This window comes from Xenopus laevis, chromosome 6L (genome assembly GCF_017654675.1).
Source record: "Xenopus laevis strain J_2021 chromosome 6L, Xenopus_laevis_v10.1, whole genome shotgun sequence".
NCBI lineage: Eukaryota > Metazoa > Chordata > Amphibia > Anura > Pipidae > Xenopus > Xenopus laevis.
Genome location: NC_054381.1, coordinates 16,447,156 through 16,461,993, shown reverse-complemented (window position 1 = coordinate 16,461,993; position 14,838 = coordinate 16,447,156). Strand labels below are relative to the sequence as shown.

Below are 14,838 nucleotides of genomic sequence, written 5' to 3'. Positions count from 1 at the left end.
AGCTTTATGTATCTTCAGTATCTTTTATAGAAAGTGACATGTGAAGGTTCATAACTACTTTGGCAACTGCCTCTTGCTTCAATGCTAGAGCACAAAATATCCTTTTGTAGTTTGTAGAGTGAGCAAATCCCTGTTACTCTAGAGAACTTTTAAGTAGAATATGAAAGAGTAATGCGTATATAGTACAAATACAACCCCTGCAGGACCTTCTCTATGCTCTGTGCTGTCCTTTCCTCCTAACCCTCACCCTTACCCTTCTCACTTCCTACTAAAGAACACAGCAAACCTCAGAACTTTGATGGAAATGCCACAACTCTTTATTGACAAGTGAATGAGCTAATTTACATGAAACATTAGATTGCCTGACTATTTAATACTGTACTGTACTGTGCCAGCCACCCAACTCAGCCATTGTGGATGGGGGCATGGGGCAAGAAACCAGAAACCATCTATCCCAGGATCCAGACCCACAGAGAGTCGAATAACCACAGATATCTACCCAGGCCAAATCCTGTCCTGCGCAAGCATTCTGGTAGCTGTGATATTCCGTCAAAACTACTTGACTATTGCAGCCTACTATGGATGGGCAGTTGGGATGGCTGGCTCTGGAAGTGATACAATCCCGCTCTACACTGACTTAAAACCAACCTTAGGACCTCCCTTGTTCCTCACCCAGTCAAGCCCCCCCCCCACACCCCAAGACTACACCTGGTCCAATAAAACATAGGAGATAAGGAAACCATTATATTAACTGACTCTGTATTTAAGTTAACTACTTTTATTATATCTGAGATTTGTATTTGGTATTTTTAGAATAGATCAAATTTTAGTATGAGGCTCCAAAAGCTAGTTAAAAAAGTTAATGCAAATCATAATAAGCATATTGCATCAGTGTCAGGACAGAGATATTCTGTTTATCCATAAACTTACAGCCTTGCACTGAAAGTATTTATATTCAGCGGCTAATTGTGAAGCAGCCATGCAAAGCGAGATAATCCTATTTATTCATCGGTTTTCATTTCAGTAACGTGCTTTGGGTAATAGGCCTGGTGCCAGTGGTCCATGATGATTGATTTAATACAAACCAGTCTCAGTCTGTGCTCCATCAACTGATGCAGCATATGGTACAGCAAGTCAGCATGTGCTTCAAGTCATCGTGTAGTTTGTGCCATGCAGTGAGCTGCCAGAGCTCCTCACATTAGGAACAATGAGATCTATCAAAGTGTGTGATGCTCGCTCTGCAGCTTGGGATAGTGCCGAGGGATTCATTTCAATCTATAGCTTTATAACGGTCTATCTGTATATGTCTGTCTTTCTATCAATTATATTTCTACAGTGGAACCTCAATTTTACATCCCCTGATTTTAAGTTTTCCCTCATTTTACATTTTTGTTTTGTGGTTCCCACCTATATATTTTGTATAATACATTTTCCCTGATTTTACATTGTCCTGTATTTGACACCATTTTTTCTTGTCCCCTGAAAAACGTAAAATGGGGGTTCAACTGTATTTGTCTTTCTGTCTGTCTTCTTGCTCTTGACCCCCCAATGCCTATCTACAGTATCATCTATCCATCTATTGACCTATCTAATCTATCTATCTATTGATCTATCATCTATCTATGTATCTGTATCCATCTATCCATATCTATCTACCTATCTATATATCTCTCTAGCTATCTATCAATTATATATCTCTCATCTACATACTAATCTATCATCTATATATCTGCCTTTCTGTTATCTATGATCTATCTGTCTATCTTGGCATGGGGGCTCTATCTATCTATCTATCTATCTATCTATCTATCTATCTATCTATCTATCTATCTATCTATCTATCTATCTATCTATCTATCTATCTATCTATCATCTATCTAAAGTCCATTTATGTCTTCTTGTTATAGCTGTCTTTTATATCTTTCCTCCAGCCAAACAATTTTTCTATCAAATATCTATCAATCATATCTGTTTGTTGTTTTCTCTGTCTCTTCTAGCTCACCCGCCCATATTTGTCTTTCCATCGATTTTCTGTCTATCATCTGTCAATCATATATCTGTCTACTGTTCTATATATCGGTCTTCTCCTTTATCTCGCCAATATCTAATTGGCCTAATTTGTAGCTTTTTTGGAGTTATGGTATAGTCCAAGTGTTGCAGCCAAACATCAAAGATATTTGACCTTTTTCACTTAATTTTACCTTGTTCCATAGGAAAAAACAACCATGGTCCAAACATGTCTAAAAAAGTATTACTTCTCCATTACATATGGAAATATATTATACATATTATATATTTTAAATGCTGATATCGCTGGCTGATACTTATTATTGTTCATGTACAATATGACCCACACCCTCAGCGTATCTAAGTATAACAGAAATATGGCATGCTGGGAATGTCCAGGCCCACCCACTGATGTCTAGATCTATGAATTACAAACAAAGCAGGCTGGGAACATGCAGACTGGGCCATTTAAATCTAGAGATTTAGAATACAAAGGGACGGGCCCACCGTGTGTCCTGCTGGCCCAGTCAGACCCTGCAGGCTAACCTTTTTTGATCTAGAGATGTACACCAGATATATGGAATTATGGGACGGTGCAGTATGGCCTGTTTATATTTACAGTATCCAGTAAAATTAAGTCTAAAGCAACTGCACTTTCTGAGGATTCTTGAAAACTTTTGACCACTTATTTCGCCACTTATAGCCACTCGTGTAAGTGGTGAAACGTTTTCAGGAATTATCAGAAAGTCCATTTGCTTTAGACTTAATTCTACTAGATGCTCTTTATCATGACCTGGATGAATAAAAATCTTCATAGACAACCTGCTTATATATACACTTTAAGTACACAGCTGTTCTTAGAGAGTGCAAAAATGAGCATCTACCCCATGGCCTGCTTCATGGGGGGTCCTCACAGACCAGCAGCCTCGCTCAGATGGAAATAAAGAAGCTCTAGAACGGCAATAGCAGTGAAAGACTTTTACACAGTGGCTTTTGGACTTCTGCTAGATTCTCTGCTGGAGTCTCGTCAGAACAACTTTTTGAAGGATCTCAACATTGAATATCTTTGATATAAAGTGTTGCAGTTGCCCTGCTGTCACCAACTTGTTCTACTATATTTACTTTCACCTATTTTTTACAGCACTTTATTATGTATTGGGCCATTGTACAATGGCCCCAATTGGGACCCTCACCTCAAAACATCTCCAAATGTACAACACATTTTGACCCGGTAAAAATGCCATATCGTTCTTGTATTCAGCAACCTAAATGAACTGTTTAATTCAGAAAGCTGATTCTCAGAAAACATTTTTAGCTAACTTCATAATTTTGGCTGTTTCAAAAATATCATCAATAGGCATTACGTATTGTGTGGAATTTGCCACTTTGTCATTCTGACTTTTCATGCGGGGAAAAAAATATTTAAATGTAATACTTTATAAATGCTAGGCGCTGCTTGGGTACTTAGGGATTTGGAAGCAGCTGCAGAGCGAAAGTGTCTAATGAAAATGAAATTTAAATTTGCTGCGAATGGAATGAATTTTGATTGTGTGTCTGAGTGCAGTAATTATACGTGTCACACAGTAATTAAGCGGTTGCAATGTGACCACGGTGTGTCTTCCTTTGTCTGCAGATGGTCTGGGAGAACGGCTGCGTGGTAATTGTTATGCTGACATCCCTCACGGAGAATGGAGTGAAGCAGTGCTATCACTACTGGCCAGACGAAGGGTCCAATCTCTACCACATCTATGAGGTAACTGCAAAGGAAAACTAACTGCAACTGAAAATTAGCTGCCTGTCTATGCGTGATGTCCAAGTCATTTCCCATTCAACCAGGCAAAGGGTACTTTCTCAATAGGCAGGTGTCCAAAATGGTTGCACATCATTGGCTTGGATATAAGCTGCCCTATCAGGAATGGCTCTTATTTTGATTTGGTTTGTAAGCTTTAGTTCAGTGATCCCCAACCAGTGGCTCGTGAGCAACATGTTACTCTCCGACCCCTTGGATGTTGCTCCCAGTGGCCTCAAAGCAGGTGCTTATTTACAATACAGGCTTGGAGGAAAGTTTAAGTTGTATAAAAACCAGATGTCTCCTGTAGGCTGCCAGTCCACATAGGGGCTACCAAATAGCCAATCACAGCCTTTATTTGGCACCCAAGAACATTTTTCATGCTTGCGTCGCTCCCCAAATCTTTTTGAGTTTCAATGTGAAAAAAAAGGTTGGTGACCCATGTTATAGTTATAGGAAGGGCATGTACAGGTATGGGATCCATTTCCTGGAAACCCATTATCCAGAAAGCTACCAATTACAGAAAGGTCATCTCCCATAGACTCCATTTTATGCAAATAATCCAAATGTTTTAAAAATAATTCCTTTTTCTCTGTAATAATAAAACAGTACTGTGTACTTGATCCCAACTAAGATATAATTAATCCTTATTGGAAGCAAACCCAGCCTATTGGGTTTATTTAATGTTTACATGATCTGTAAAACCTCAGTCATTCTGAATAACAGGTCCCATACCTAACCCAATAGGCCAGTTAGCTATTCGCAAAGAAGAAATGGCACACCATGACCCCTTCTAGGGCACATTTCATGTAACACATGTGGACCCTGGAAATTATATGATGGTGGCAATTATGTTGTGTTAAGTGGAGTCCTGCCCTTCGGGTATGGAACTCGAGGGCGTGATTTTCCACTTGCAATCACCTCTTTACCTAATGCATGATTAGACAGTTCTTGCAGTCGAGTTATGTACAATGTATATACAAGGAGTGAATACTATTCTTGGTACAGTTGGTTGCACCTCTATATAACTATTCTTGCCAGCCAATCAGAATGTAAAATGATTTGTACTGCATTGACCATTTGCTGGCTACTTCACATAGGAGTCCATTGCTTTCTAGGAGCATGCAGCACACCACAGGAAAAAATGAATCCTATTCCTAGTGCCTAATCACCATGTGTCATATAAAATCAGATTTCATCCTCTAAAAAAATACAGAATATTTTGCCTAATTTTGATCTGATTAGCTATCAGCAAAGAGCTCACAGAACGATCCATATACTGCAACTATGTGATTCAAGCCACGTGTGTAAAAATGTCTCACCTAATAATCCTAATCGCCTGAGGCAAAGACCTTGTTACTACTTAATGTGTTATAAATAAGAAAGATCTTCTATTTTCCCATTACTATTTTGGTTTCTTTTGCATCTCATTTGCAACCACGTTGGCTTGTCTTCTTTCTTTTCACCCCTTTCTCTGCCAGTGGGACCAAGAACACTGGTGGTTTGATATTTGGCTTACTAGATATTTGCAGGTATATGAATGAACAATATCTTGCACAGCAGATCCTTACAAAATGTAGGCCATGCTATACAATATTATTGATGACTCACTTATTAACATTGAACAAAAAAGTGTTATTAAACATGTGAAGAATTCAGATAAAACAGTTCTTTCGATGCTTTTATAAACCATGAGCTAAGAATGAATTAATTTTGCTTTTTTTGTTGCAGTTACTTCAGAATATATAACATTAATCCCAAGTGCTGATTTCATTTTTATCACTCGTAAACTCACTTTCATGCCATATTGCAGGGGTCTGATGTATTTTCATTGATGTTACCATTTCACGCTTAGTGGGGTACCTCATTAAGGCTCTGAATGCCAGAATACTTCACAATAGGTAGTATTTCTGTTGTTCTAATTCTATGGGGCCTATGGAATAATGTAGTCAAAGTGCCCAGTAACCCATAGCAACCAATCAGATGTTTTCACTACTATAACTGATTTAAGCCAACTGCCAGTTGGTTGCTCTGAGTTACTGAACTGCTGCAAAATTCCCTCATGTTATTACATCATCCACAAAGAATTCGAAAAATTGTTGGTCCAATTATTTCCAACACTGGGACAAACAATTCAGTCGCAGAGTATTCTGGCGCTCGGAGCTGTAAAGGGTTCCCCCCACTAAGCGTGACATGATAACATTGGCAACAAGACACAATATTCCTGCAAAATAGCACAACAGTGAGATCATATTTCATTGCTTTCAACTACATGACCCTGTAGGGTTGCCTTTTAGGTGTAGATAATAATTAAAATTTTAAATTTGGAGACTTAGACAGAACAATGGGTCTTGGTTCATACCATGTGGGATGAACCATTTTGTATTGTTATAGTTCACCATCCAACAATACAGTATATATAATATTTTATGTAGGATAGACTCATATTGCTTGATTTAGGATATAAAACAGTGGATCCCAAACAGTGGGTCTGGTCTTTCTGGGAGTGCTCAGGGTACAGGGTGAGAATGTGGGAGAATGGTGAATTGCTCTCCTAGATAAACCTGAAATCCCAACTTGAAGGTAAATTAGGGTGAGATTTGGGCTGAATACATATTTAATGTCCTAGATATTACTATTGAATGACTAATACACCAATATTTTCCTATACCTGTCCTAATTTCAAAAGCAAAAGAAGATGCTGACCAAACAGAGCCCTGGCCAAAGGTTTGACAAACTGGAAAAGTCTAATAACTAGGTTTCAACTTTGATGATGTTTCTTCTTTAATCAGTTCTGTGAGTACAGCCGGTAGAGGCTGCAAAATCATATTAGAAAATAATAACTAGCTGGAACTCCCACATTTGCATTAGTGCCTGTCGTTTGTCATGGCTTTATGCGTAAAGTTTTTTTTTTTTATTAACATTTAGCTGCTACCACGGTGCCAGGTGCAGAATGCTCTAGAGATGCCCGATTCTTGTAAAATAATTTGAAACAGATGTTTTCAAATGTACTTAAGTTGTGTCTTCTATCTTTGTGCCCTCTCTAGGTAAATCTGGTCTCTGAGCATATCTGGTGTGAGGATTTTCTAGTGAGGAGTTTCTACTTGAAAAATTTGCAGACCAATGAGACGCGTACCGTCACGCAGTTTAATTTCCTCAACTGGAATGACCAGGGCGTGCCAGCTTCGACAAGGTCACTTCTAGATTTCCGCAGGTATGATATTAATCCCCTCAAAGCTAAATGCACAGCCATATTTCTTGAGAAACACTGAATGACTGCTATACTTTGTAGACCCAGCTAGAATGTTCTTGATGCCTTTTTAAGAATTTTTTAGCTGAATAATAATAACCATGTCCACAATGTAAGGCTCATACAGAATTTGGAGTTTGGAGTTAGAAACTTGACTGGCCTGCAAAACTAAACTGACATCAACTCAACTGAAAACTCTGTGGGATGAAGTAGAACACCTATTATGAGCCAGGCCTGATCCCCAACATCAATGTCCTACCTATTGCATATAAACAGAAGCAAATCACCTCCACGCAGGCCAGGATGGTGCTCGGAGCGATTCTTTTACTAAAGTCGCCCGAAGTTTCCTCGTCGTCGGGAAGACAGTTCGGGGAGATTAGTCGCCCGGGGAAGAGGTGATTTGTCGCCGGGGAATCTCCCCAAATCTCCACGTGTGTCTCTGCCCTTAAGTGTAACAAATTATCTTCCAAGGTGGAGCAATTACAGCATATTACAGCTATAGTTTTCGTCTAAAAAAAATGTTGTTTCATGCTGTATACTGAAAAATCCATTTCATTGTATTCCGAAAGCCTTAAAATAGATTTTATTGTTCAAAATAAAAAAGTCCTGTTGTGTAATTTGCCGAAGTTACATCGACAAGAACAAAACTCCTCCATATGTAAGGCACATACTTTTGAAAGGGTACATAAAAGCACATAATTATGGTGTAGAACAGTACTTGACATGTAATCAGCAGCAGTTACTGCATTGTGCGAGGCTTTTATACTCTGATTCTGCTCATCATATCACAGAAATAATAGGGGTTACAGAGAGAGAACGGCGACCTTTTATTTCTCGGGGGTTTGTAATTTTGTGAAATTGTAAAAGGCGTTTTGAAACGATGTGACATATTGGTTAAGGAACTGTTCTCCCATTGCTCAAGGTCATCACTTTAAATCCTGCCTCTGTCACGGACACTCAGTGTGGTCCTGGCCAGATCCATTTGTCTGCTTGTGTCTAAGGTTGACTGCCTATGACTGCATTCTTACAATAACATTAATCCTTTTTTTTTCCACTTTCCTCTTTGGAGTCTGCTTGATAGTTGCATTGAAATTGTATTCCAATGGTCCCAAGATTAGATGCTTTGTATGTGCAAATCATAATTATACACATTAACCATAAATTTCTAAAGATGGACAGGGAATGCTATTGACTGTTAGATTCATGCTAAAACCCTCTTATTATCCTTATTTATGAAATATTCCACTTTACAGAGATTATACATCATTCCCTGCCCCGATGAACCTTACATTTAAAGTCTCTGTCACATACTGTGGTCTTTTGTATGAGTGTGGTAGGAAACCAATACCCAGATGAATCCCAAACCGACATGGCGTGGACATAAGAACTCACTGCAGATAGTGCCCTGGCCGGAAACTGAGCCTAGGACACTTAAGTCCTCTACCACTATGCTGCCCATATAATAACCAAATAACCCTTCTGCTATGCTATTTACTTCACCAGTTTTTATTTTCATGTGGTTGGTTCATCTTTGGTTTCTTTGCAGTTAGAATGCACCTCTAATTTTTAGAATAAGATGTTATACTGATACCTTATATACAACATATACTTATTAAAGATCAAACCAGGGGGTCCAGAATTTATTTTCACCAACAAAATGGCAAACATTATTCACCTTTAATGGGTGTGAGTGCTCTGTGCAGCTTAGCACAGCACTGGGCACTAACAGGGACAGGAAGTGATCAACACATTTATAGGACGATATCTAAATTTGTTTAAATGTGTTCAACTGCAATTCAAAATTTTTATTTTCATTGGGGTGTTAGTACTCCCAGACACTCATCCCCAAGGCGAATGGCAAGCTTTTTTACTGCTTGATAAAAAAAATTCTAGACCTAAGCAAGCTCAGAGAATCCGCTGCTCATTTCTGTAACACAAATAAATCACATGTAAGCAAACCACATGTTCCCATGTCATCTGATCTCTATGTATTTGTATGCATGTCTTTATATCATCTAAGCAACAGCAACAAATGACTCTTCTTGAGTCGGACCTGGACCATGGGTTATGGTTTAGACATTTGAATTGATCTTGAATGTAATTTTAGTGACTATTGTTTATTTGTATTATTTTATTGTTTTATACTTCAACATATTCATGTTCATGTTTCCAGTATATTTTGCAAAGATAGACCTTATGGCGAAGGGGTGATTTTTCACCTGTGGTCACTCTGCTCTTATTGAACTACTACTTCCAGAATTCCTTGAGCGCTGTTGGCTGGAGTTCCATAGATCCACATATTAGAAGGTCCTTACTATAAAGTATAGATTGTAACTAAGCATGTCATATAAAGAGAAGGAGGACATTGTTTCCACTAAGAATATGCATTTTATCTACACTATGTGGCACAAAGTATCCAGACACTTGCTTGTTTAAAATCTCGTTACCAAACCAAGGGGATTAATTATTGGTGCTGTACCAGCCTCTACTCTTCTCTACTCTTCTAGGGAGGCTTTCTATTAACTGTTGGAATATTGTTGGTGGGGTTTCCTTCCATTCAGCACTAGTGATGTTGGATACTGAAGTTGGTCACAGTTTTCCAATTCATCCCACAAGCGTTCAGTTGGGTTAGGGTTTTGTGGGTTGGATTCTTCTACTTCCATTTCTACAAACCAAGGCTGTACTGATCTCATATTGTTCAGGGGGGCATTGTGGTGCTCAAAGAGGAAAGAGCCTTCCCTAAACCATTGCCACAAAGTAGAAAGGAATATTCAAGAGGGTTATTGTGCACTGTAGCCTAAAGGTTTGCTTCCCAGGGGCTCTAGCCCAAACCATGGGAAACAAGCCCAAAGCTCAACCAAAGTTTATTGTGTGCACTATGCATTCAGGCAGATTATGTTTTCCTAACATTTACCAAACACAGAATATTATTTTAGACTAGCAGATGGTGAAACACCATTTAGTACTCTGGAGGATGTATTTACATTGTTCTGGAGTCAAAATGGGGTGACCTTTATTCTTCTCTAACCGATGCTTGTATTATACATGGTGATGTTAGGTTTGTGTGCTTCTGATCACCTATAAAACCCTCATGCTTCCTACAAATAGTTTGAGACAGTTTGGAACTCACTAGTGGGTGCTCCAAATGAAGATATGTGTCCAGATACTTTAGGCCATATAGGGGCTTTTTATTATGCTGAATAAAACAAAATATGGACCATGTGTCTCTGCCCTTATGGTCTAAGGCAGTTACCCCCCATATGTAATGAAAGGTACTAAGTATGCTCAGGAGACTAATAAGATGTTGGTTTTCAAACAGATGAACAGTAAACGCCTTCTGCTGATTGGTTGCTATGGGTTACTACAAATGTCCTCCTTCTGGAAGTACCTTTTGAGGGTTCTTTCTAAATTTAAATTTAAATATTCCATCCAGAATACCTCTGAGGATGTTGGTTGCCGTGATTCATCTTTTATGATTTTTTTTCCCTTTAGGTACACATCTATAGTAACCATATTTGTCCAAATATCACACGGTAGTATATACAGTACAGATACAATAAAAAGAGTCATCAATAAACCTCAGAAAAAAGGTCACAATGAAGTTTGAAGAGTAATCTATACGTGGCTTTGAGAGTATCAGTAACGAGTGCCCCTACGTGTGTGCAGCCCACTAAGATCGCCTTACCACCACGGGGCGAATTTGATCTCTCTCTCGCTGTACGCATTGGCATTTACTAACACTGCTCACTTGTAAATCGTTTAAATTCTTATTTTTGCCAGCTAATTAGCAGTTGCCAGTGTCATTTTTGTGACGTTGCAGCTAGTAATATGAGCCCAGTTGCATAGTCACAAAAGTGATTATTGGAAACTGTCACACCTCTGCGGGGGACAGTATGGGATTGGCCCCCTTTTCTGTGCCTCTAACGACCTCTGACCTTTGCTTGCTGATGGTTTTTGCATTAGGAGTCTCTTTATTCCCTCACTGAACCAAGGGGTTTGGGTTTGTATCACTATTTATACTGTCTCTGCCGTGCCTACACATTAATAAAACATATATGCTTCTTTCAACTGCTTGCTCCTTCTCATAATTTGTACCTTAATCAACAGAATATTTGCACCCATACTCGGGAATTCCTCTATCTTTGTCAAGGTTTAACCCCTTGGCTGATAAATTGCTGCAAATCTTTAACCACCTGTCTGGCTCCAAAATGGTTATTTAATATAAGGTATTATGCAATTAAATGCTGCTGGGCTTGTTTGTTTTGCTTTCACAGTTTTATTTAGAATGGAAGAAGTTTGTACATAGCCGTATTCCTGATTTTGATTATTTGCTTGTTTATAATACTGTTTCTTTTGCCCCTGCCTTGGTGTTTTTTAAGATAGAAACCTAAAGGGATACTGTCAGGACTAATTGTTTCTATTCATTTCACTTGGGCTACCTGGAAGTCTTCATACATTAAATAAAGGCAATTTTGTGCTGCTAAAGTCAATTATGAAAAAAAGATATGGGCTAAACCTTCAGTACTATTATAATGTAAGTACCAGTACCTTGGTTCTATTATTGCTCATAGAAATGAATTTAATACAGTTTCCTTATATACATTTCATCCAGACATGACAAACTGTGAAATTAAAGTCCTTTTCCAATTAAACACCAACCCCAAAGCTCAGCTTATATTGCCTGCTCCGCCTCTAAGCCTTAGACATAGAGGCGGGGCAGGTAATTACTTTCACTATTCTAGTTGTCACTGCACTCCTCCCATTTCCCCTCCCTCCTCACTGTGAAGCCAGTGTAAGGACATGGACATCGGGTTGGACTGGGTCGGAAACTGGTGGGCCCTGGCCCTCATGGGCCCCTGCTGGCCCATACCCCCTCCCCAGTTCTGCTGGGCCTCCCCCCCAAAAAAAACAAGTACGACAGCGCGTGGCAAACTGTGTGCATGCGCATACGCACCAGCATTTGCGAATGCGCGCAGGGGCCCCCGAGGGTTGGAACCAGGTGGGCCCCCCATTATCCAATCCGGCCCTGCATGGACATCAGGTCCCCAATTATAGTGCATAAACAAGATTTTGCCATTATGCAAAATTCTCCTTAATAACACTGTTCACAAAATGGCCTCTGCCTGCTTGCTGTGATTGTGTACTTCCAAGACTGAAGGAAACAACATTTAAAGAATGTATATAGTGCAAGTAAAGTTTATGTTGCTTGCCAAACCATATTTAGAAAAATTTGGAATGATTTCTTAGGGTGACAGGTCCCCTTTAAAATGAATCTCTATGGCAGGGCTTAAAGGGTTTTCAGCATATCTATCTTTGCAGAATTTCTATCTATTAAATGATGGTGTTAACTAGAACTAGTTCCAAACACGGCAGGATGGTATGCCAAGTATTCCTGCCACCAAGCTGTTACAGTAATAGCTAGGAATAAGGAGGGAGGTTGGAGATGCTTCCTTTTGCTAGCTGCCTGAGAAAACTGACCTCTTTCAGAAAGAACTGTCTCATTTATCCCATTCCAAAAGCATCTCTTGACCCATATAACTGTCCACCTAAGTATGTGCACCTTTCTCAACTACTACCCCTATTACCCAGTGCCTTTATTACCCTGTCAAGATTCCTCTCCTATGTTTCATTGCCCTTCACAGCCCCGAAAATTACGACAAATATAGTGTTCACATATGGATGGCAGTATCCCTTTAGAGAAACATTGCTTCTGGAACAAAATGATTATACTTTTAACATTAATGTTATTTCTTTGCACTTTTCCTCCTCCTGTGGATCACTACTGCTGACATGTCAGGCACTTGTCTGTTTTCCAGAACCAACTCTGCTGCTGTAGAAGACATTCTAAAGAATTGCTTTTTAGCTAATAAAGTGGCAATGGAATATGTGAATGTGGACATCTGAGTCCTGGGGATGGGAATGAGTAAAGATTTTGGCAGTAAATTAAGGGAGAGGTAAACTTCTCCTACAAGGTTCTCCCAAGTACGAACCTAAGACTTAATTAGAGATGCAAGAGGATTCTCCAATTAGTATCATCCCTATCAGAACTAGGGCAGTCAATTCACCCTTATTTAACATCATGCAATATTGACTTCTCCCTGTAATAAAACATAAGAGGGACAGTGAAGTCAAAAGCTTATATAATGCCTCAGCAATAGTAGCATGACAAGGACAGGGAGCCAGGAGTTCATAGAGCAGGTAGGATGCTCATTAGAGGATGCATTGAGTCTTCTACTGTCCCTGGAGAACTTAAATAAATCAGTGGTCCACCCTTAATAAAATGTGTTGGAATAAGCTGGGATTTTTAGTTATGGGTAGTCCTCTTTAAGATGCACAAGTAGCACCATGGTTGATGAACATGGTCAGAAGGTCTCTTGTTCCAAGTCACTCTCACATATTTCCAGCAAATTTACTTCTGAATTCTACGATTCAATTGTTCCCTTCAATGGACTGATGTTACCGTAGTGGAAAAATAATGACAATGTTTGAGAAGATCCCAGCAATATGTATGGGCTAAACCTACATACAGTAGATTGCTGCATCTCCCCATAGCTAAAATATTGGTCTGGGAGGCAAACAAATCCAAAGAACTGTCCATGTCTTTTCTGTATATGATATATTTATCTGTTATTAAGCTTAAATAGCAAATTTGAGGGAACTGTCTTTTTTTGAATTATACCAGGAAACATTCCCATTATATCAGAAAGCTAATCAGCCACGCAGTATTTCAGTTTTTTTTTAATAAAAGCTAGTATGGGTATCTGCACAAAAACGTTATTATTTTTATCATTCTAATGAATAATATGCATATAGCCTTTACTGGTGACGATTCTTCTTTAGTTTCCACCCCAACCCTATCAAACATTGCACTATTGTAATTAACAAATTAGCATATTTCACCAAATCATTTGAGAAGTAAGCAACACTAAAACATTTTGCAACATCAGTAGCCAATCAGAATGCTTACCCTTCATGGTCTGTATGGATATGACTTTGTTTTATAGGGATGAGTTGGTGACAGAAGTCCTCTCCAAACAGGTCTCCACCTAATTTGCTAAAAATACTCATATTAGCAATCCCATTGCTGCATGGCTGATTAGTTTTTTACACCAAAACATTCTACAGAGCTGTTTTTTTTTTTGATTATTGATGAACATGAATTACATATGTGTTTAGATTTAATGGAATGAGGTGGAACACTTTAGATGGTTTTACTGGAAACCTTGCTGCCCTTTAGCACTCTACTGTTGGAGAACATGGGTGATTATAAATACTGATGTTCCATTAAGCAAATGTGGGTTCTGTAATGCAATGTGACCAAACTCTGAAAAATTAATTGATTGGCTCATCTATTTCATTGTTAACATCACTGTTATTGTGCTCGAATCAGACAATATCATTTGCTGGGGTTAATGTGCATGTGTGCAAATTTACTTGAAAATAATTTGAATAAATAAATCTTGGCTTCATTTTATGTACTTTGATACCAAACCCCAGAGTATAGAACTTCTATTATTGATCGCTGTAGCCTGAGTTCATTCTCAAAATTAATATTCAGTGCTGAGTACAATTCATTTTAAATTGGATTGCCGAGCGCCTTACAAATGGGCATGTCTGTCCACACAACAATTACAAAAGGTGTCTGAAAGAATTAGAATAGCATTCTTGTTGTATTATCGAACCAGCTCTTCTTAGTTCTCTCATATAAGGGATAATTACTGGTAGCCATCAGGAAATGCTTTCAGATAAAGGGAATGGAATAATTATTTTTAGTTAGGAATTTTAGGGTATG

General features: G+C 38.8%; 1 protein-coding gene across 1 annotated transcript in view; it reads left to right on the top strand.

Moving 5' to 3' along the window:
- The window catches only part of LOC108718467 (receptor-type tyrosine-protein phosphatase N2-like), a 606,363-nt gene that overhangs the window by 573,824 nt on the left and 17,701 nt on the right, over positions 1 to 14,838 (top strand). Inside the window, exons 18-19 of the mRNA XM_041565802.1 lie at positions 3,641 to 3,760; positions 6,844 to 7,010. Of these exons, the coding sequence (XP_041421736.1) occupies positions 3,641 to 3,760; positions 6,844 to 7,010 (287 nt within the window). The remainder of the gene's footprint in view (positions 1 to 3,640; positions 3,761 to 6,843; positions 7,011 to 14,838) is intronic.